Source organism: Rousettus aegyptiacus, unplaced genomic scaffold (assembly GCF_014176215.1).
Source record: "Rousettus aegyptiacus isolate mRouAeg1 unplaced genomic scaffold, mRouAeg1.p scaffold_m13_p_1, whole genome shotgun sequence".
Classification (NCBI taxonomy): domain Eukaryota; kingdom Metazoa; phylum Chordata; class Mammalia; order Chiroptera; family Pteropodidae; genus Rousettus; species Rousettus aegyptiacus.
Window position 1 is genome coordinate 179,920,318 of NW_023416284.1, and position 20,997 is coordinate 179,941,314.

Genomic DNA, 20,997 nt, shown 5'->3' on the forward strand with positions numbered 1-20,997 from the left:
GAACCCGCGGGCAGGCGGGGCCCGGGCACCCGGGCATCAGGGGACTGGCGTCGCAGGCCGGCAGTGGTTTGTCTTAGAACAAATGCAGGTCTGAGTTCATTCACGCCGTTTCCTTTGATCGGTTATTTTAAGGCCAAAGCTCTGAAACATTACAGGGTAGGATTCTACGAAGCCTGTATATCTGTCATTTCAGGAAAAACCTAAAGTCTGTATTAGTGTACATGATGCTTTTTTATATCCTCAACTTCATAAATAGTTTTGGAAGACTGGATTAAATTGGATGAATAGATAGATGTGTTTAAATTTTTTAGCAGAAATCTTTAAACTGTACGAAATAGACACACGCCGTGTGCGTCACGAGTGTTCCCCTGGGCCCACGTTGCAGAGGGGCCATCGAGAGCAGTGGAGCGGGCCCGCCCGGCCCACAGGCCAGGGGCACCGGTCCGCACCTGTGTGGCGGCCATTGTGCCACCTGCGCTGGGAGGTCGGCAGGTGTGGCAGGTGCGGCAGGTGCACGCATGTGGCTGTGTTTGCACGTTTGTATGTTTTACATGTGTATAAAACCCCTAAAGACAGACCAGGAAAATAAGACCACCTCCTTGTGATGTATGTATGAGTCTGTTGTGGTATTTGATAAAAATCAGTTAATTATCAATAGAGAGATAACCTGCCTGTTTTTTCTGTTACACTCTAGGGCCCAAAGTGATCCAGACTTCTGCAGCTAATTTTTCACTAAATAATAGCAAAAAGGTAAGACCGACTCTAAGTGGCAGCCCGTGGGGGTCATAAACTTCCGGGCCACTAAGAAACGGCCCTGCTCGAGAGGGTCCCTCAGGCAGCCTGCCCCGCGCTGCAGCGTGGCCCTCGGCAGCATGCAGTGTACTCCGCTGCCCGCTGCCGGCCGCGGGGCTCTCGTTTGCTGAAGCGGCCTTTCCCGATGTAACAAATACGTCAGTGCTGAGGAAGGCCGTGGCGTTAACGCGTAGGGGGCAGCAGTTCCCTTCCAAAGGGTGGTGAACGCACCCCGGTTCCTCACACCTGCAAGTCTCACTGGATTGGTGAGTCCTGAAACGCTCGCCATGTTTGCCAAAGTGAAGGCGTGGTCTCCATGTCCGGTTTCTGACAGTGACGGTTCCTCTGGCATGAACTAGTTTAAATGAAACATCTTTTCTTCTTCTTCTTCTTTTTTAATGTGCCTTGATTCTTCACCGTCATTAGAGAAAGTTCCTACCGATGGACCTTTTTGGCATTTGTTAATACATACTAACTTATGAGAGCCCAAACAACGAACCCTTTTGTTTCTCTGCACAGCTAACATGATCTCTGTCTGTAAACTGAACACAGCTGCCTTGCGTCCTCGTGGCATCGTAACGTGCGGTTTAAATCTGATTATCTGACCCCGGATATCTCCCTATCTGTTCTCCCAGCTCCTTGCTACGCTAGCAGAAACCCTTACAGGTTTTCAAACAGGCAAAATGAGACAAATGTCATAAAACTGACACCTTTTAATTCTCCCTTTTGCCACTGCTAGCTTGGAAGGGCTCCTGTTTGCCCATTTTCTTTGCATGCCCTAATTTTCTTTGCCTCCCAGGCCAAGGGTCTGATTCAAAGAGGTCCAGCCATGGGGCCCCTGCACCGTAGTTTGGTCTTTGAAAACGCTAGTCCCTCACGATATCATTTTGACACTGAAAACAGCCACTGTCCCACAGAACTGACTCGCCTCCAAAAGGTCATCCTCATTTCTGAAAGATCATAGGTATTGGACTATTGAGGCCTGTCAGAAGCACTAAAACCCCAAACCACGTGTCCGCATGCAAAGACTGTGCGTTCAGAGGTGCTGTTCTCTGGCCCTGTGCGTGGTCTCCGTTCCCCGCAGCCCTTAGACGCCAGTGTTGCGTTTTTCGGCAGACACCACATGGCCCCTCTCATCCACCCCCCGAGGGGGTCTGGCTGACCGATACCGCATTAGCGATTCTTGCGAACGTATATCTTCGGTGTTCTTATTATCTTATTATATGTCTCATCACATGGGCTTTTAATTTTTTCTCTGCGTAGGGGTGTTGTGCCAAGGCTGCGGGCGGTGCAAGCCACTGCTCGCAGGTTTTCTCGAGAGACAGAAGTGGGTTGCAGCAGGAAGCCAGCCCTTTCTTTTTCTGGAAGGCAGGATTCACTCATGTCGTCAGAAGGAAAACTGCACGTTTCTGTTTCAGTGCCGATGCGCTAACCTTTTTTGCTGAATGTAAATTATGCATGTGAAGGTGAGGTATTTGGTAGACGTGATGAAAAGGTCACGTGGGTTTCTTTAACTTTTTCTTTTTCCCTTAGATAAAGCCGATTCACATACGTTCGAATCCGCTGTCTAAATATAATCAGCAGCTGTGGCTGACGTGCGTTGTGGAGTTGGACCACTCGAAAGGTATGAAGCCTGGAGGTCTGGGATGACTTTCCTTCGTACAGAGCGCTGTATTTTAAAAGCCGAGCGCTTTAAAATCCACACATGATCAAAGATGGATTGCAAGGATAGTCTGTATTCTTTATAAAGGCGACAAACTGGAAGCCCCCTAAATGTCCGCCAGTGGCTTTGGGGCACATCTTCTGTCACGGGGCGTTTCACTGAGGCCTGCCGCTAGTGCTGACATGTGACGCGGCCCTCGGGGTGCCGCTGGGGGTGCTGGTCCGCTGGTCAGGGGCTGATACCTGACACAGCCCTCGGGGTGCCGCTGGGGGCGCTGGTCCCCAGTCAGGGGCTGACATGTGACGCAGCCCTCGGGGTGCCGCTGGGGGTGCTGGTCCACTGGTCAGGGGCTGACATGTAACGCAGCCCTCGGGGTGCCGCTGGGGGCGCTGGTCCCCAGTCAGGGGCTGACATGTAACGCAGCCCTCGGGGTGCCGCTGGGGGCGCTGGTCCGCTGGTCAGGGGCTGACACCTGACACAGCCCTCGGGGTGCCGCTGGGGGCGCTGGTCCCCAGTCAGGGGCTGACATGTGACGCAGCCCTCGGGGTGCCGCTGGGGGCGCTGGTCCCCAGTCAGGGGCTGACATGTGACGCAGCCCTCGGGGTGCCGCTGGGGGCGCTGGTCCCCAGTCAGGGGCCGCGTGCTGCACGTGCTGCTGCTGCAGCCTCTGCAGTGGGGATCTGGGAAGGATTAAGTCCTGGCAGTATCCGGAGACATTGTGACCTTCTGATTGTCACAGCGGGGGAGAAGGGGGTGCTACTGGCATCTAACGGGTGGAGACCAGGGATGCTGCTCAACATCCTACAGTGCACAGGACAGACCCCACCAAAAAGGCTTGTCCGGCCTCAGAACAGCAGAGGTGCGAGACTGAAGAACCCCGCCCCGAAGCAGCCGCAGTTTATGATGACTTGTCTCCATTCAGCTGGAATGGCCCTGGTAGGACCGAGAAGGCGGTCACCCACTTCATTTTCTATGTTCTGTGGTGCAGGTGAAGAACTTCGGTTGGGAAATAATTTGAAGAGAACCCTATGGCCGTAGTAAATTAAGTGGGAAAAAGTGCATATCACAAAATAAAAAACCCTTTTTGTAATGTTTTAAGAAGATGAGTTTGATATCACTGTGTATTTATATACCTAGAAAATGGTCTGGGGGGGCCGCACACGGTCATGGTTACCTCTGGGCGGGATTGGTTATACATGCTTGATGCCATTTTTATATTTTTTATATTATATGATTTCTTCATAGGCATATAATTAGAAAAATAATAAATTATATCATCAGAAAAAGAATCTATTTTCATATTGGTATAAAGTTAGATTAAAAATGCAGGAAAGAAAAAGTAACATTTCTTTAGCCTTTAAGTATTTGTCCTTTTGCCGAAATGAAAGTGGCGGATCTGGAACGAGGGTTTTGGCGCGGGCGCCCAGCCTACACGGTGGCTCGTGGACCCTGACGGAAAGGCTCCACTCTGCTAGCTCTGGTGCCGAGGTGGCCGGAGGCCCTCCTGATGGTCACAGCGCCAGGCAGGCGCCTCGGCTGCACCCCGCCCGCTGTGGCCTGACACTGCTTTCTTTCTTTCGTAGAAACGTACAGTCAGGTGAGCTTCCCCATGACTGTTGAAGTGAGCGGGGTAGCTCAAGATGGAACCACCACGTTCATTAACAGCAGAGTGCACAACCGGACAAGGACCCTCACGTGCGCAGGGGTGAGTGGGCTCGGAGGCCCCTGGTCCATCATGCTGCGCGATCACGGACCTGCTTTGAATCAGACCAAGGATGGTGTGGGAAACTCGCCTCACTTTATGCGCCAGCTCTCACGAATGCACAAACATACACGCATGCTTGCACACATGTGGACACGCTCATGCACACACATGCACAAACGTAAACAGACGCGCTCACACACACACACACACACTCTGAGCGTGTGCGACACCCGCTTTCACTGTGTGTGCAGCTTACTGCCTGCCGTGTCCGTAGGTGACTGTTGGTGGGCCCCCATCACACTCGTCTGCCACGGCTCCGTGGTCGTTTTTGGGGCTCAGGGTGGCTCCCCACGTGTGGTGAATGTCTGGATCCATCTGGGGGCTGAGGCCCGGGCCTCGCAGGAGGCGGGCCTGCTGCTTATGCGTCTGCTTGCGGGTGCAGCGGGCGGCCGTGGGCAGGAAACCCGACGGCCCGTGGCAGGACCGGCGCCCTCACCCTCGGTCTTGTCGGCGTGACGGTCAGGAGCGGAGGAGTCAGACAGAGGTCCCTGCTGTGGCGGGGAGGCCCTGTCAGGACGCCTGGTAGCGGGGAGGGCGTGCGTCTGACACAGGGTGCGGACAGCGGTGTCCCCGCCGGGCCGCATGCCGGGCGCTTCCTGGACGTCACCCCGCAGGCCCGCGGAGCAGGATCTGTCACTGGAGCCCATTCTATACAAGAAGGAGCCGTGGCTCGGGGCGGTCAGAGCCGGTGAGGGAAGGGCCAGGACTGCAGCCGCACAGGGCCCGGGTGGCGGCTGAGGAGCACCGGCCGGGTTGTCCCCGAGGAGGTTCGCAGGCGGGCGGCCTCCCGCCCAGTGGCCGTGGTCCCTCCCTGCCGACGGCTCCGAGGATCCTGACGTGGGTGAGACCCCAGCCTGAAGGGCACAGGCTGTCGGGAGGGCCTGGCGGCGCGCCCTCTCCCCGCGCGGTGGCCCTCACGTGCCAGCCCTGTCGGGTGGACCAGGACGCACCACAGCGAGGGGCCTCGGCCTGCCTAGTGTCACCGCGGTGCTGTGTGCGGACTGGCCTGGTTCTCACCGCGTGAAGTGGGGCCACGCCTTCCCTGCCTGTCCCTGGCGAGTGGTGAGGACCGAGTTGAATGTCGTGTGACAGCGTGCGGTGCCCGCACAACCCCGCGTGTCTGCGGCAGGTGCCGAAGAACCAGGGGACGCCAGCCGTGGCGTCTGCAGGGCCCGCCACACGAGCAGTAGCCTGCCCCTCCGTCCCGGGGCAGACGGCCTGGGTCCGGCCTCAGCAGCTGGCATGGCTGTTTCCCGAACTGAGCAGGCGATGGTGACTTGACCCTGAGGCTGGTGTGACTGATCTTGCTGTTTTGTCTGGGACCCAGGGTTTCCCGGGACACGGGACTTAATGCTTTAAACGGGGGACATCTCAGGCCCCCGGGGACGAGTCGGCCGCCCTGCCTGGAGCCTGTGCTTTGCGTAGGGCCGGCTGCCCGCGAGGCCCCTGGTCTGCGCTGCTGCTCGGTGGGACGCGCCCGCCGTCCCGTACACCGTGACGGTGGCCTTTCGGGCGTCGCCGTGGTTGCCCCCTCCCCCGTCGGCGGCCTGACTTCAGTTTATATCGTGTCGCCGTCGGGAGCTTCTCCGGTGGTTCTCTCCCTGCTCAGGTCCCTCCCTAGCCCTGTGAGGAGCATTGCTTTGACTTTAAAAAAAGATGGAGTGTTTTGTTAACAGAGGCATTGACCTTGACCTCCTTTTGTATTACTTGTTTTTGGTGTAAACAAAAGACATGGTCTAGCCAGGTAGCATGGTTGTCCGCACCTCGAGGTGAGAAGGCTGCAGGTCTCTCAACAGAGTGATTGTCAGGTGCTTCGTAGTTAGCATGTGCACCCTGGCTTGAACTTGGGGTCCCCAAACCCTCAGATGGTTTCACTGTAGTTTTTAAACTTGAAGATGGGTACAGCCTGAGATATACTTCTTTTGTTAATTGAAACACATCCTGTAAATCCAGGCAGATTCTTAATGTGTAAGAAGTGCTTTGCTACTCAGCTCAGATAGGTTCACGTGTGTAAACCGGCTGTCACACCGAGTACTTAGCTGCCCCTCCCCATGCATCACCCCGTGACCATCAGAGATGGAAGGTCGATTTGGTTTTGGTGCGACCAGGGCCCCACACTCACGTGGCCTGTGAGCGGTGGCCTTGTGTAGAGCCAGGCTGCCCGCGAGGCTGCTGGTCTGCGCTGCTGCTTGGTGGGATGCGCCTGCCCTACTGTGTGCATGAGGGAAGAGAAACCACAGCGCAGATGTAGTGGAAATCGCAGTAGACTCATGCTCCAGCCTTGGGAGAGCCGGGCCAGCAGTCCCCCGGCCCATGGCAGGGGACCACGGTGCAGGCCCGGCATCACCATCTGGCCTGGCAGCTTGGAGAGGTTCTGACGTGTGCCTTCATGTTGGCTTCATGCCGTGTGCTCACCTTTTCTCCACCACCTTTCCTGTCCCTTGGGTCAGCAGCCCCCTCTCCGCCATTGTCCTGTTACCCTCTCAGGGCCTCCTGTGGTCACTCAGAGCTGTTTTCCTGCCCTGGCCTCAGGCGTGCCTGGCCTGGGAAGCCAGTGATCAGTACTAGGGGTGACCGTGCCCTGTTGAGCCACAGTGCTGACAAGTGCCCCCGGGAAGCCATAGAACTGCCTGCTTCTGGGCAGAGAGAGGGCCCTCTGATGGCGCCTCCCTCAGGGACCGACAGGACTTCCGAAGGGGCGTGCCGGCCGGGCCAGCATGGCGGACAGAGCTTTGCAGTCTCCGCTGGCCCGGCCACAAGTACACAGCCGCGTCCCCTTGCCACTGTGAAAAGAGGAGACCCGAGGAGACCCGATGCTTGATTCTAAAGGGCGAAAGGAAGGGGTGCTTGGCAGGGACGTGCACACGTACCCCCACGTGAGCTCGTCAGCTGCGGTTCTCACGGCCTTTGCCGTGGCTGCGTCCTGACCTCCCGACGGGTTTCGGGGACCCCGTGTCAGGGGCGACAGGCTGATTGGGACCAAGGAGAACGCGTCACCCGCTGTGTGTCGTCACAGCAGCTGCCGAGGGCTCTGGCTTGGGTCTCCACTCCCCGCCCCCTGCCCCAGAGTTTGTGGGAACGTCAGGGTGTGTCATGCTGCGAACTTCTTCATGCACGTGCATGTTATTTTAAATTGCCCAAAGCAGAAAGTCTAAGGACTGTAAATCATATATTATTTGTTTCCAAAAGTGCCTTTTTGAGTCTTTCTTTCTAAGAACTGTTTTTGGCTGGCATCTGAATTTTTCTGGGCTTCCGGCAACTTCCCTGGAGATGATCGGTTCTGATTGTCTGTTGCTGAAATGTGTAGCTTCGAGGGTCGGTGGGTGGGAGAGTGAGTCCCGCGCGCTTTACAGACACAAAGCCTCCTGTGTGTTTGCAGAAGTGCGCAGAAATCGTCGTGGCCCACCTCGGCTACCTGAATTACACTCAGTACATGGTGACCGTGGGGTTCGAACACCTGGACGTGCCCGTCAGGGAGATGAACTTCACGGTGAGTACGCCCGCCGACCTCGCGTGTTCGCGTGGCTCGTTCGTTAGCGCGCGCTCTTCTGACAAGTGACCGGGGTGGCCCAGCGTCGGGATCATGTCGTTTTGGACAGCGAAGGACATATGCAGTTTTCAAAAGTTGTAGGAAAACCACAACTTTTTTAAGGCCATGGAACCAAGAGTAGCTTCAGAAAGAGCGTGAAATGGGAAAACCTTCGCAGTGTTCTGAGATGGAGGATGGAGAGAAGAGATGGGTGGTCTGGTGGAAGGTCGTCAGGAGGCTACCCGATGAGCGGGGCTTCCTGCCCCGGCCCCTGGGCGTGGCTCGGGCCCCGCCAGAACCCCCGGCGAGGCGCGGGCACTGCTCTTACGTGGCCTGCCCGAGTGACACGGGTCCGATCACTGGGCTTCGTATCCCCAAAAATCGACCTCCTCGTTCCTTCCTCCCCCTGGGAGGCGGCATAGCCCCTGATTCCGGAGCGCTTCCTCACCCCCGAAAAGCCCGTTGGTGTTCGTCTCCTGCTGTCCTCTCCCAGCCCCCAGCCGTCGCTCATCTTTCTCTCCCTGCGGACTCGCCCCTTCGGGACCTTCCTGCCTGTTCCGGACATCTCGTGTGAGTGCACGCACACAGCATGTGCTCTTTTGTGAGTGACTTCTTCCACTAAGTGCAACATTTTCAAAGTCCATCCATGCTATTGCGGATATCAGTCCTTCCGTCTTTTTTTTTTTTTTTGCCAGATAATATTTCACTGTGGGAATACTGCATTTTGTGCTTCCATTCATCAGTTGATGGGCATTTGATTTTTTTTCCCTTTTTGGCTATTCTGAATAATGCTGCTGTGAACATTTTAGTGAAGAAAACTGTCTAGAAGGCTGTCTCTGGGTGGTAGGCTTAATGTTTAATTTTTTCTCTTTTCTGTTTTTCCTAATGAGCTCTTACTGCTTTTATAATCAAAAGAGAGAGAGAGAAAAAAAAGGCTCCTAAGGCAACTGCTATGTGAAGGGGAAGTCCAGGATACAGTCTAGCCTTTCTCAGAGGGTTAGCTATGGAAGAGCTGGCTGCCTTAGAGAATTGCAGAGTAACATTGTCTCCAGCTTATATTGAGACATAATAAGAAATTACCCTTACGCAGAGTGTTTCTTTATCGTCTATAAAATTGCTCTTGGAGACAGTATCCATTATGTTGTGAACTTTGATCTAAACCTCCAGATGGAATTCCCTTTGTCCACATGTTCTGACTCCTCTTATTAGAGAGCGAGAGCTATAAACGCATCGCATTTCTCTTTTAGTGTTAGATGCTAGTCATTTCAGAAATAAGCTTTTATGCTGAATTGCAGTAATTACTGACGTCCTGGTCCAGGTTTCTGCTATAGTTATTTACCCACTTTCTTGACAATTTTACCATTTATACAACATTAAAAATTGTTTCTATCAAATCTGGTTTTTTAAAATCATCATTAGGAACTACCTTTATTCCTTTTTGGAAGTAAACAATGTATATGGAATAAAGTACGTTTTAAAAGTATGTTAGTGATACTATTACACACTTACCAGAATGGCTAAAATGAAAAAGACGAGGAAATGCCACGGTTGGCCAGGGTGTGGGGCACCCAGAGCTCTCCTGCCCCGCCTGTGAACGTGCGAATTAACACAGTGGTCACGCAGGCGTGTGTTGCCCAAAACACGTGCATTTAGATGTTCACCTCACAGCGGCGCAATTCTCAGTAGCTCCAAATTGTGAACTGCTTTGCTCATCAACAGGAGACCGAACACGTGGATTGTGCTGTATTCCTATCATGGAATATTACACAGCAATGAGAATGAGTGATTACAGCTCCGTGCACTATCAGGGATGACTTTATAAGCACGATGTTGGCTGAAATAAGCCAACTACAGCATGGTACCTAGTGTGCGAGTCCCTTTATATAAATTACAGAAACGGGCACAGCGAATCTGTGCTGTTAAATCAGAATTAGTGTTGGTGGGTTAGTGGCTCGAAGGGGCCCGAACAAGAGGGGATTCTGGAATGCCGTGATGCTTCTTAATCGAACCTGGGGCATGCAGTTTGTGACAGTTCATGGGGCTGAACACAAGGCTATGCGCGCGGGTTTTGGTATGTGTACCATCTTTTAGTACAGACGTAGAGCATGGAGTGCGCTTTAGAAGTCGGAGTTCATTAGGGTTGCTATGTAACCACACTCATTTCTTCAGGCGGTCCCTGCTGCTTTGACTTTCGAGAGTTTCTGTGCCTTTTGCTCGGCATTTCCTTGGAAATCTTTGGTGTTTGGAGTTTTGAGTTCTGCACTCTCCAAGTCAGGAGTCCATTCTCGCTGTGTGTGGTGGTGCCCTCGGCTCTTCTGTAAGGGCTCCAGGGCCACGCGGTCACCTTCTCCTGGATGTCACCATTTGTTTCACTGGCCGGGTCTTCCTCCTCGAGGAGAATGAAGTTCAGGGTGAAAATGATCGTAGTTGCTTTTTCAACCTCCTGGGAGGTAGCGCTGTCACCAGGGCAAGCTCAGAGCATTCGGACGCTCTGTTGTTAGCAGAATGTGTCTGTCCTTGCCATACTTTTCTTCAGATTTTTTGTACTTAGGATTCATTGAGCTTCTTGGATTTGTGAATTTATAATTTTCATCAAATTTGCAAACATTTCGGCTATTATTTCTTCAAATATTTTTTCTTACTCTTCTGCCCCTTTCCCCACACACAAAGAAATTCAGGGACTCCAGATATACATCCCTTAAGCTGCTTGGCGTCGTCTCAGGGATCGTCGATGCTCTGTTTACATTTTTCTTTCACGTTGGGTCGTTTCTGTTGCCGTCTTCACGTTCACTAAGCTCCGTAGCGCCCACCTCGCAGTTCTCTCCTTCACACGTGCCGTCTTTCCTTCAGCTTCTCGGCGTCCTTATCTGCTAATTCTGTCGTCAGCGATTTCTGGGGCAGTTTTGATTGATTCATTTTTTTCCTCATTATGGTTCATGTTCTCTTGCCTTCTTACACGTCTGGTATTTTTGACGCTGCGAGACATTGTTGATCATTAGGTCTTCTATCCTTATAAGTATTCTTGAGCTTCGTTCGGGGATGTTGTAAAATTACTTGGAAATGGTTCAATCTTTTCAGGTCTTGCTTTTAAACTTTACTAGGTTGGACCAAAGCAGCAGTGAGTCTGAGGCTGATCTCCCCCCACTGAGGTAAAACCATTGGAGCAAACTGCCCAGCGCCCTGTTTTCCTCTCTGTTGGGGGAGCGGGCGCTGTCGCTGGCCCCCATGGGTGCCCGTGAGCCTCTGGGGACTTTTCCCCACCTCGGGTGGTGTACTCACACTCATACACCGGTCAGTCCTCAGGTGGGGAGTGAGGCCGATACCCTCTCTGTACAGCCCTCCTCTCAGTGCTCTGTTTCGTGACTTGGAGCTGACGAATTGTCACCCTGGATTCCCAGCGGGGTGTTCACGGCCCTGGAAGACCACAAGGCTCTGTGTGGTTCCCCCAGGATTGGCACCTGGAGAGTACACCTCCTTCGCATCAGCCAGAGATGATGTTTTATTGCCTCGTGTCCAGGGTCTGGTGTGTGTGTGTGTGTGTGTGTGTGTGTGTGTGTGTGTGTGTGTGTTTCTAGGGCCTGTAAATCTGTATCTATTCCGAAGTGGATTTTTCAAACTCCTTAGATGATTTTTCACTCAGCGAATGGAATGGGGCTCGTTGGCCCAGCGCAGGCAGTGTTCTGGGGTCTGGTGGCGAGTTTGCCTGGCGACAGGTCGGAAGGGCTGCTGCCTTCTGCCTGCCACTGGCGTGAGGCACCTGCGTCCCCGGCTCTGCTGGGTGCACTGCTGTCAGCGTGAGAACCGACAACTAATTCCACTATGGTTTTTGGTTTCAGATTCCTATTTATATGTTTCACTTCATCTTTTTTTTAGAACATCCTACCTAGTCATAGTTTCACATCTTTAAAAAAATGTTTCTTTTCGTGGCAAGCCTAGCTTTCTCTTATAAAGAGATTGACAATATTGACTCTTTGAGATTTAAAAGCCAAATGCTCTTATTATGATTATAGAATAGTTTATCTTCCAGATTCATCATTAATATAACACCATTTAAAACTATGTTCAACTCTTGGTAATTAAGATTTTCAAAGTCTGTATTCTTTAATATAAAAAAGGAAACGCACTAGGTGTTGAAACGTTAGACCGTGTCAGGAAGCCTAGGGAAGAGCGTTTCCGGGCACCTGCGGCCCCTGGCGACCCGGCCACTCTCCTCAGACGCACGTCTTTCTCACCTTGCGTCCCGCTCTCCCTTTCAGTGGAAGACGTACGACTCCGCGTTTTCCAAGCTGGAGGTCTGGTTCCGTTTCGTCTTCCTGGTGCTCACCTTCATCGTCATCGTAAGTGCCGTTCCCCTGACGAGGGCAGACTCAGTCGATGAACTGTGACCGTCAAAGTGCGACCCTCACGGGAGACCCCTGAGCTCCGAGAGCTCCGTCCGGTGCCGATGGGCATTACTGAACATCCCGTCTGTCGGCGAGGACGCCGCAGTGTGTGCTTTAGCGGGGGCTTCTGTGCAGCGCGACGCTAATTACAGGTCCCTGACCTGCAGGCAGACTCTCCTCAGCGTGCAGGGACAGGCGCTGGCGTCCACAGCTCAGCGCGGCCCTGGGGGACGTGCTCGCCCGTCACGCACGGGCCACGCCCGCGGAGGCCGGCCTGTGAGGGCCGGCGCTTATGAGCTGGAGGAGGAGAACGTGCGCCTCACAGTGACTCGGTGCCATCGGGGGGTGGGCTTCTTCCTGCATCGGCCGCCGGCTCCGTGCCGACGCAGATGGGGTGACGTTTAGACGCCGTGTCCACTCTTCGCAGTGGTAGCCACGCCCATCCCCACCCAACGAGCACTTGGTGCCTCACAGACTAACCATGCAGAAGGACACGGGCTCATGGGGGCACGTGGGAAAGTGGCGGCCTGTGGCGACCTGGGACCTGGTGTGGACGGAGGGCAGGACGGAGCCGCTAGAACACAGAGAGCTGGGGACGGGTCACACCCGGGGCTTCCTGTAGTGAGCTTGCCGCAGGAAAGTGGAGAAACGCCATTTACGTTGGGTCAGTCAGGTGTCCTTGCTGTTTGTCGAAGCATCGCTGGGGCCTGGGGTGCTGCTGCCACACTCCGGGGCCCAAAGAGCTGGCACCCAGGGCCCTGCGTTTTTAAACAAGAGAAATGGTCGGAGCCTACCATAGATTGCGGAGATGACCCATTGGTGTGGGCAGTCCAATTGCCTGGAAAAGTATTGGCTTGTGCTAGAGTACAGAAAAACAAAACAAAATAAAACAGAAGGTAGCCCCAGGCATAAAAATCACAAACTGTTTTAAAGCAGGTGGGAGACACCTGTCCCGTGGGCCACTGCACCTCCTTCGGGGATTTGACACGAGCTCTGCCCGTGGTCGTGGGCCTTGTCCCTGGGGCTGCTCCCCGGGGAGCCTGCCGCCCTCCTTGGGTGCTGGGGTCGTCTGTAAATGCGCTGCAGGGCGCGTGTGGCCCGGGCCCCGGGGAGGTCCTTCTCCGCGGCTCCGTCCCATTCCTTGTCCCCCCAGCCCGATGAGGACAGCCGTGACCCTCTGATGCGGGTCCCCTTTGCAGCAGCTCACCGTCCTGTCTCAGTTGTCACCGATGCTCTCAGTGGTCAGTTCAGCAAGGGGTTGACTCAGAGGTCACGGCTGGCATGATGCCCGTCGACGGGCAGGCTTACGGCGATACTGCGCCAGGCGTGAGCCGAGACCGTGACCGTGACCGAGGCCCGGTCTGCTTTCCAGTGCCTGTTTGGTCACTCGCTCCGGAAGTTTTCCATGAGGGACTGGGGGATCGAGCAGAAGTGGATGTCCATTCTTCTGCCTCTGCTGCTGCTTTACAACGGTAGGTGCCGTTTGTATTCCGGAGCTTTCCCCTTTGGAAGGTAGAGCCGACGGACGCCTGAGGCAGCCTGGCCCGCGTCTCCAGAAGCGCCCCAGGTGGGGTGGGGGCCCCGCGCGTGGGTGATGTTGCACCAGGACCCAGCAGGTGCCGGCAGCTTTCACAGGAGGGCCTGCTTCAGTGGCTGGAACCGAGGAGGGCCCCAGACGCGGCCTCCTGGGAACGTGGCCGAAGGTGGCAAACGCCGCGCCTCCCTCTCCCCGGGCTCCAGAAAGCTCTGGCTTCCAGAGCTGCAGCCTCGGGATTCCCAGGCCTGCGGGGAGCGGCTGGCATTGTGTGACTTCACTGGGGCAGTCTGTTCGTTGGCTTCGGGTTTTCCAAAAAACACAGTAGCCTTTGGGGACAGCCTTGCAAGGCGCCGGCGGCCGCGCCTGCACCGGGCCCTCCCGCCTTTCGTGTTCCAGATCCCTTCTTCCCGCTGTCCTTCCTGGTGAGCAGCTGGTTCCCGGGCATGCTCGACGACCTCTTCCAGTCCGCGTTCCTGTGCGCCCTGCTGCTCTTCTGGCTGTGCGTGTACCACGGCATACGGGTGCAGGTGAGCCGCGCCGAGGAGGTGTGACGCCGTCCCGCGGGCCAGCGGCCTCCGCTGGTCGTCCTGGAGGGACTTAGCCTTGAGAACCTGTCTCCAGCCTGCTCATCAAGAGAAGAACGCACACTTCGTAGAAATGACTTGAGCATCCGTGATCCAGTGTGCGCTACTGGGGGTTAAAGGTTTGCTAGGACTACTAACTGCTCTGTTCCTTCCTCTTTTTTGCATTTCAGGGAGAAAGGAAGTGTTTGACATTCTATTTGCCTAAATTCTTCATTGTCGGACTATTGTGGTTGGCTTCTGTTACGCTAGGAATATGGCAGACGTGAGTAATTTTATTACGTGTGATGCTTCAGTATGGAAAGTGTTTGGCCTTGTAGACAGATCCAGAGTTTAAATGTATTTCGTGAACTCATCCAGAAAGGAATCTGTCATGCAGTGTTTCAAGATTAGTGTGGGTAGTGTGGCTTGAACTGAGGGTTCATTTTCGCCTGAATGGCATGTGGAGAGAGAGACAGCTCTTCTAGCCTAGGATGGAAAACGCCTCCTGCAGAGAGGTGACACCTTCTTCTGTAGGCCGCCGCTCAGGGCAGCTCCCAGTTCGCCACTGTCCGCCCGACGTGCCAGTGGCTCCCGTGGCTTGCACCTGTAAACTTTCCTGTCCTCACACCAGCTCTCAAGGTTCCTCTTTGCTGCTTTTTTGGTCCCTCTGTGAGATGGTGCCACCGCAGAAGCCTAACGGGGTTTCTGCAGAAACGAGTTCCGTTTCAGGGGCGTGTCTTTGACACCTGGCACATCAAACTAATGGCTCAGTAATGACAGGACTGAGCTCACACCTTCTCTCCTTCCCTCTCTGCCTACCTTGTCATCTCAGCTGTCCGGTTTCATTGTAAACTGGGTTTCGTGGAAGTTTACATTTACTTTTATCGCTTTGTCTGCTCTTCTATTTCCTGGTGCCCATAGATGTCATTGAAAGGTGCCTAGAAAACAGACCTTAATTAAAATGACAAGAGAAACAGTATAGGGACTTTTGCAGTGGAAGATACTGTGACTTCATGGTGCGGATGACTGTGGACAGACAGAACCGTTGGTAGCATTTTGTGTTTTCAATGTGAAATTTAGGATTTCTCATAAATTTAGGATTACTTTTTAAAAATCCTTTACTGTTGGTTAGCAAGTAGTGTGTGTTAAATTTTTTAAAATCTGAGTATAAAAGAAAAAAACTAATTATTGATCTATGACTATTTTGACAACATGTTTTTAGAGTTAATGAGTTACACGATCCGACATACCAGTACCGAGTTGACACGGGAAATTTTCAGGTAAGGATTGTGAATGAAGCCTGAGGATTTTTTTTTTAAATGGTGTTTAAAAATAATACCAAATTTTGTAACTTAAATTGCATCGTTGACACGAGCTTGCTAACTGGCTATTTTGGAAGGATTAGGGAAAGTTCATGGGTGGAAAATTTAGAAAAATGTGTTGGAGTGGCATGAAAAATAAACGTTTAAAACCCGTGTTCGCTCCCAGCCCTTGGTTTGTGGTTGAAGTACCAGGGCAGAAGCTATCAGATTTTGGGAACATTGTTGAACAATTAAGAAAACATTTCTGTTCATTTAGTTCTTTAAAGTAGTGGGAGGTTTCCAGCGAGTGAATGGCCTGGCCGGAGCCGGCAGCCGCAGGGCCCAGCGCTCCAGGTGGCTCCCTGCTGCTACTGCCCATCACACAGAGGCCCGCGAGTGACAGCCAACCCCGAGTGTGGCTTCCCCTCGCCCCCCGGCCGTGTGGCCTTCCTCTGTGCCTCTCGGCAGCCCCTCCGGCCACAGCTCCCTCTGAGCGCGCTGCGGACCCACGGGGGTCTCAGCGTGTGCCCCGTGCCGGGCAGTCCCGGAGGCACGCGCTGAATCTCGGCCTTGGGTGACATCCAGCCTTTCTCTGTGGCTTCGCAGAGTCTCCTGGAGAGTGATGGGGAGTGCGATAGGGAGCAGTGTAAACGCCGGACCCTTAACCGAAATCCGGGCAGGAGCGCCGCAGCCTCTCCAGCCCGTTATCTCCCGGGCGGAGGGGCTTTGGAGGTGGCCGGATGTGTGCCTTCTGAACAGCATGCCACGACCTTTGCCCTCAAAGTGTACCCGACCTTGTGAGGGAGAAAGAGCGTAGAAAACAGAGACCAGGACCGCCAGGATGTGCCCTGCGGACAGCGGGCCCGGGTCCCTGGGGGAGGGGGCATCTCTGTGCCCTTTCACTGCGTTTGGGGGAAGGGGCTGTACCTTGCGTTGGAGAGGAGCGGGGAGGCGGTCCGGGGCAGGGAGGCGCTGTTCCAGCCTTGTGGGCCAGGTGAGGAGGCGGGCGGCCGGCCAGTGCCCAGCGGCGGGGAGCCCTGAGTCAGCCAGACTCGGGGGACTCTGCTCCCGAAGCCGGATACCCTGGGAAGGCTCAGGGCCACATCGAGTGAGGGGCGGGGCCTCAGTGGAGGTGACTCTGGTTGGCGGGCACACTAACGGAAGGGCGAGGAAGGGACTGTTTGACACATTCTCAGGGCAGAGCCTGCAGACGCAGGTGACAGACCACACGTGAGGCTCTTGGTGGAGAGCATAACCCCTAGGTTCAGAGAAAATAATGCAGAGTCATGCTGATCTCCTGTTCTGAAAGCTTTGGTCTAGTGCAGCCTCCTCATTTCTCATGTGAGGAAACTGAGGGTGGCCAAGGTTCTTGCCTCGAGTCCCCCACTTGGAGCTGCGAGCCTGGTTCCCAGGCCCCCAGGGCTCCCCGGACACGTGGCCGGCAGCCCCCTCTCTCCCGGGTCCTCTCTTACTTCATCTGTGAAATAGGGTGATAATGGAATCTTCCTGAAGGAGCTGTGGGGATTCACTTACACGAGGAAGGCGAAGCGCTTGGCACAGTGCCAGCCCTGAGAAGGGCTTCAGGTCACAGCCACCTGTCTGTCCCGTCTCAGGCGGGCGGGAAGCCAGCCACGAGGGGGCTCAGGAGTCCTCACAGCCCCCCTCGGAAGGACAGCGGCCTGGTCTGTTCCTGAAAGAAACACTGGAAATCAGAGACTTCTCGGAAGCCCAGAAAAGCCACAGGGACCCACGACTGATCTGGTGAAGTCCCTGGGTTTCACAGACGAGAAGATAAATCCCGGACGACAGTCCCAGCTCTGACGAGGCCGAAGCAGACGCCGGCTTCCTGACCAGCAGTCCCTCGGCGTGGAGGGGGTTCTGGCTCCGGGAAGACGGGGCAGGGATGGAAGACGGCGCGGGGCGGGGCCCTCCACGGGGGGCGCCTGCACCTCTAGCAAGAGAGGCCGCGTCACCCACCCCGCGGGCGGCCCCACCTGCCTGCCCACCACAGCCTCTAACCTCAGAACCAAGTGTTCTTGTTTTTTCTGTGAAAACGTTACGCAGTCCTGTGGTTTCAGGCCTGATGTCTTCAGGTGCTCTGGGTCAGCCCCCTCATGTCACAGATGACAGGGTCCAGCCCGCGGCGACTCGCCCGAGGAATTCTCAGGGTCTGGCCCTGGATTCTTTGACGCGTGTCACCATCTTCACAGGCAGAGCAGGGAGCCAGGCCTCGCCCCAGGGACAGAGTAGGAGCCATTGCTGCTGATTGAGCACCTGCTACGTTCCAGGCTGTGTGTGTGCACGCGCGTATGTGTGAGCGTGCGCCAGGAGCTTGGCGTGTGCGAGGGAAGCAGCGTGGGTTCTCGTCATCCGATCGCGAGGGCTGGGGGTCCTCTCGGGTGGAGCCGCCTGCTCTCCCAGCGAGGATGGGAGGCTGAGCACGTGACCGTCGGGGCTCTGGGTCCCTTCTGGAAACGTCTGCCTCCCCCCACCCCCCCGTGGCGCTGGGCGGAGTTGCAGCACCGAGACCTTGTTTCATTGCAGGGAATGAAAATGTTCTTCATGGTGGTGGCGGCGGTCTACATTTTATACCTCTTGTTCCTGATCGTGCGGGCCTGTTCTGAGCTGCGTCACATGCCTTACGTAGGTCAGTGCCACTTCACAAATGCCCAGTGCAGCCCGGGTCAGGAGGCGGCCTCACACGGGGGGGGCCGGGAGGAGCGGCTGGAGGCTGCCAAGCAAGTGGCCTGACCTGCAGGGGAAGACCCAGGGGCTCATCCTATTCTCACGGACTGGGGGCCAGCACCGTTGGTCCCTGGGGCAACAGGGCAGAAGAGATAACTCTGGGCCATTTAAACAGCGCCTCAGGCCAGCGCAGGAGGGAGGCCCGTGGGCTGGGAGCCAGCTGGGCCCGGCTCCAGCGAGGCTGTGGGAGCCACCTGGATCCTTCCAGCCTCGCACCTGGCATCGGGGCCGGTGGGCGACTCGCCTTGTCCTTGCGTCAGGCCAAGCCGCCTCACTTCACAGGATCCTTTCCCCCAGTCTGGGAACCTCCTGGACTCTGGAGAGGTGGGACGGCGTTTCCCCTGGGCTTCAGGCTTCGTCCCGGGGGCCGTTCTTCGTCTTCATCCAAGATGAGTGTGGCATTTACTTCTGAGGTGGTTTCAAGGGCGTTGCTTTCTTTTCCAGACCTCAGGTTCGAATTTTTGACTGTGTTGACTTTCGTCGTGCTTGTCATTAGGTAAGACGACTTTATTTCTTGAAAGACACAAAATTGAGTATTTTTCTCTCTTGACTGTCGTTTTTCCCCTTTTACAGGGTTAATTTTAGGGTACTTGTAGCCAAGTGTGGTCACTAGGTCAGGGAGGGCATGTGGCGTGTTGGAAGCCCGGGCACCTCAGCCGCAGGGTGCTCACCTGGCTGGGCGCGTTACCTCCGAGCTCCTGTGGGCGTGCAGGTCGGTCCGCCGCCTCCCGGAGCCATGCGCTGTGCTCCCCCAAGTGTCAGACTTCAGTGGGGCTTTGCCATGACCTTGAGTTTTATGCAGCATTTGATCTCCTCGAAGACAGTACCACACGTGTTACAGCCCGTGTGTCTCTGGCGCTAGGTACAAGGGTTGTGTCTGGACTTCTCAGTCTCACACACACCTTCACATCCTTCTACGCGCACTCACACACACTCCTTCTGTATAGTCTGTCTTAAAAGTTGTTACGCTTTCGTGATTTTTCTTCATGCGCTTCAAGGGCATTCGTTGGTTATGCAGCGAATACGTGTTGAGCGCCTGCGCGTTACACAGGCAGACAGCCCCCCCCACCCCGATCATGGCGTTGATAGTCCAATGGAGGGAGACGGTGATAAACAGTACACGCATCGCCTGGGCGCCTCAGTCAACACGCGGGAGCTGACACGGCAGGAGGAGGGCGGCCGCTTCAGGCGGGGTGGGGACGTCTCTCCGAGGGAATGCCTGGCCTGGGGCCTGAAGGCGGAGCCCTGAAAACACATGGGGTGGTGGCCCAGGCAGCGGGGCAGGAGGAACTGCAGCGTCACAGGAAGTGGGGCGGGAGGGGGGGCGCTGCTGGAGCAGTCGGGTGGGCCCCGCAGGCCGCCCTGTGGCGTCTGGGCGTTCGCAGGGATGAGAACCCCCAGAGGGATTTAGGCCAGAGGGGAAGGGAGCCGATGTACATTTTTATTAATGATCAGTCTGGCTGCACGTGGAGAATGGACCACAGGGAAGGGCGGCGAAAGGCGGGGTGCTGGTGGAGGTCGTGGGCGGTTGAGGGGCGAGCCTGGCCCCCTGTTATCAGAACCTCCGTTCTCGTGTGTCGGAGGCAGGTGTCTGAGCAGAGGTGTGCCCCTGGCTGCTTCGATGTGTGGGTCACCGCGGGAAAGGGCAGTGTGAGTGGGGAGGCGAGCCGCCCTCAGGGGAGCTGGGAACTGGCGCAGGGAACAGCCTGGGAAACAGGACCGAGGCGGGGAGAGGCCAGGTGGTGCTTCGAGGCCCTGACCAAGACCGCGACAGGCGGGTGTCAGGGCTAGCTGATTTTGTCCCAGCGGCTGGCCCTCCTGGATCTGAGGCCGAGCACCCAGCGGCACGGGTTGGGTGTACACCCGCATGTGCGTGCGTAGGGACAAGTTTCCATGCAGAAATCCTAGGGACTAGACTGTAGCTGTTAACAGAGTTACTAGAGTTACTATATCAACTTATTAATAGGTTATGACGGGGCCAGTGCTGTTTATGTATTTTACATGTTCCCCTCCCCTTTTTTCCAGCATCGTCATCCTTTATTTAAGGTTTGGAGCACAGGTGTTACAAGACAATTTTGTAGCTGAACTCTCAACTCACTACCAGAATTATATCCTTCTCATGGGATGCCGCCAGGCTTCAGGAATGCACTGCAGTCTAGCAGTTAGTGTGTGAGGTCTGTGAGCATCAAGAAGGGGCAGGTCACCTCTCGTCGCCTGGCCTGCGGAGCCCGGGCACACAGGGGGCGCTCGCATGGGCCCCCGTGCAGCCCTGGGAAGCGTTGACCCTCAGCAGACAGCAGCTCAGGCGCCCCAGGTGAATTGGCCCCAGGGCCCGTAAGCATGTGGACTCAAGCCCAGGGACCCCAGTGTCTGCAGCTGCCCTTGGCCCCTGGCACCATGGCCCAGATGTGCCCAGCTGCAGTGTCCACAGGGAATTTGAGCCTGTGCCCCCGGGAAGGGCTCACAGAACAGCGGGACCCCCTTCCGTCCCTGTGTGGGCGCCTGAGGCCAGGGATGGGGGAGGCTTGGCGCCTCCACAGTGAACTCCTCTTTCAGATGCTCGGTAGGCCATCTGTGTCTTCCACTCCCCCGCTGGTGACGGCATCTGCCGGGACGCTTTGGGGTTCATCCTTTACATCTTGGGTTCTTCCCTCGGAGGCCTCTTGCATCCTTAGGATTAATGCATGATTTTTCAAATTGTTGTGACTAAATTTCACACC

The 20,997-nt window shown here is 55.3% G+C and overlaps 1 protein-coding gene across 3 annotated transcripts in view; it reads left to right on the plus strand.

Moving 5' to 3' along the window:
* Positions 1 to 20,997, plus strand: part of TMEM181 (transmembrane protein 181) — a 52,947-nt gene that overhangs the window by 27,132 nt on the left and 4,818 nt on the right. For all 3 annotated transcript variants that reach the window (XM_036223281.1, XM_016152700.2, XM_016152699.2), the window contains exons 3-14: positions 695 to 750; positions 2,326 to 2,416; positions 4,039 to 4,160; positions 7,600 to 7,710; positions 12,006 to 12,086; positions 13,504 to 13,603; positions 14,065 to 14,195; positions 14,423 to 14,514; positions 15,454 to 15,511; positions 18,077 to 18,179; positions 18,722 to 18,773; positions 20,303 to 20,385. In XM_036223281.1, coding sequence (XP_036079174.1) covers positions 695 to 750; positions 2,326 to 2,416; positions 4,039 to 4,160; positions 7,600 to 7,710; positions 12,006 to 12,086; positions 13,504 to 13,603; positions 14,065 to 14,195; positions 14,423 to 14,514; positions 15,454 to 15,511; positions 18,077 to 18,179; positions 18,722 to 18,773; positions 20,303 to 20,385 — 1,080 coding nt within the window. The remainder of the gene's footprint in view (positions 1 to 694; positions 751 to 2,325; positions 2,417 to 4,038; positions 4,161 to 7,599; positions 7,711 to 12,005; positions 12,087 to 13,503; positions 13,604 to 14,064; positions 14,196 to 14,422; positions 14,515 to 15,453; positions 15,512 to 18,076; positions 18,180 to 18,721; positions 18,774 to 20,302; positions 20,386 to 20,997) is intronic.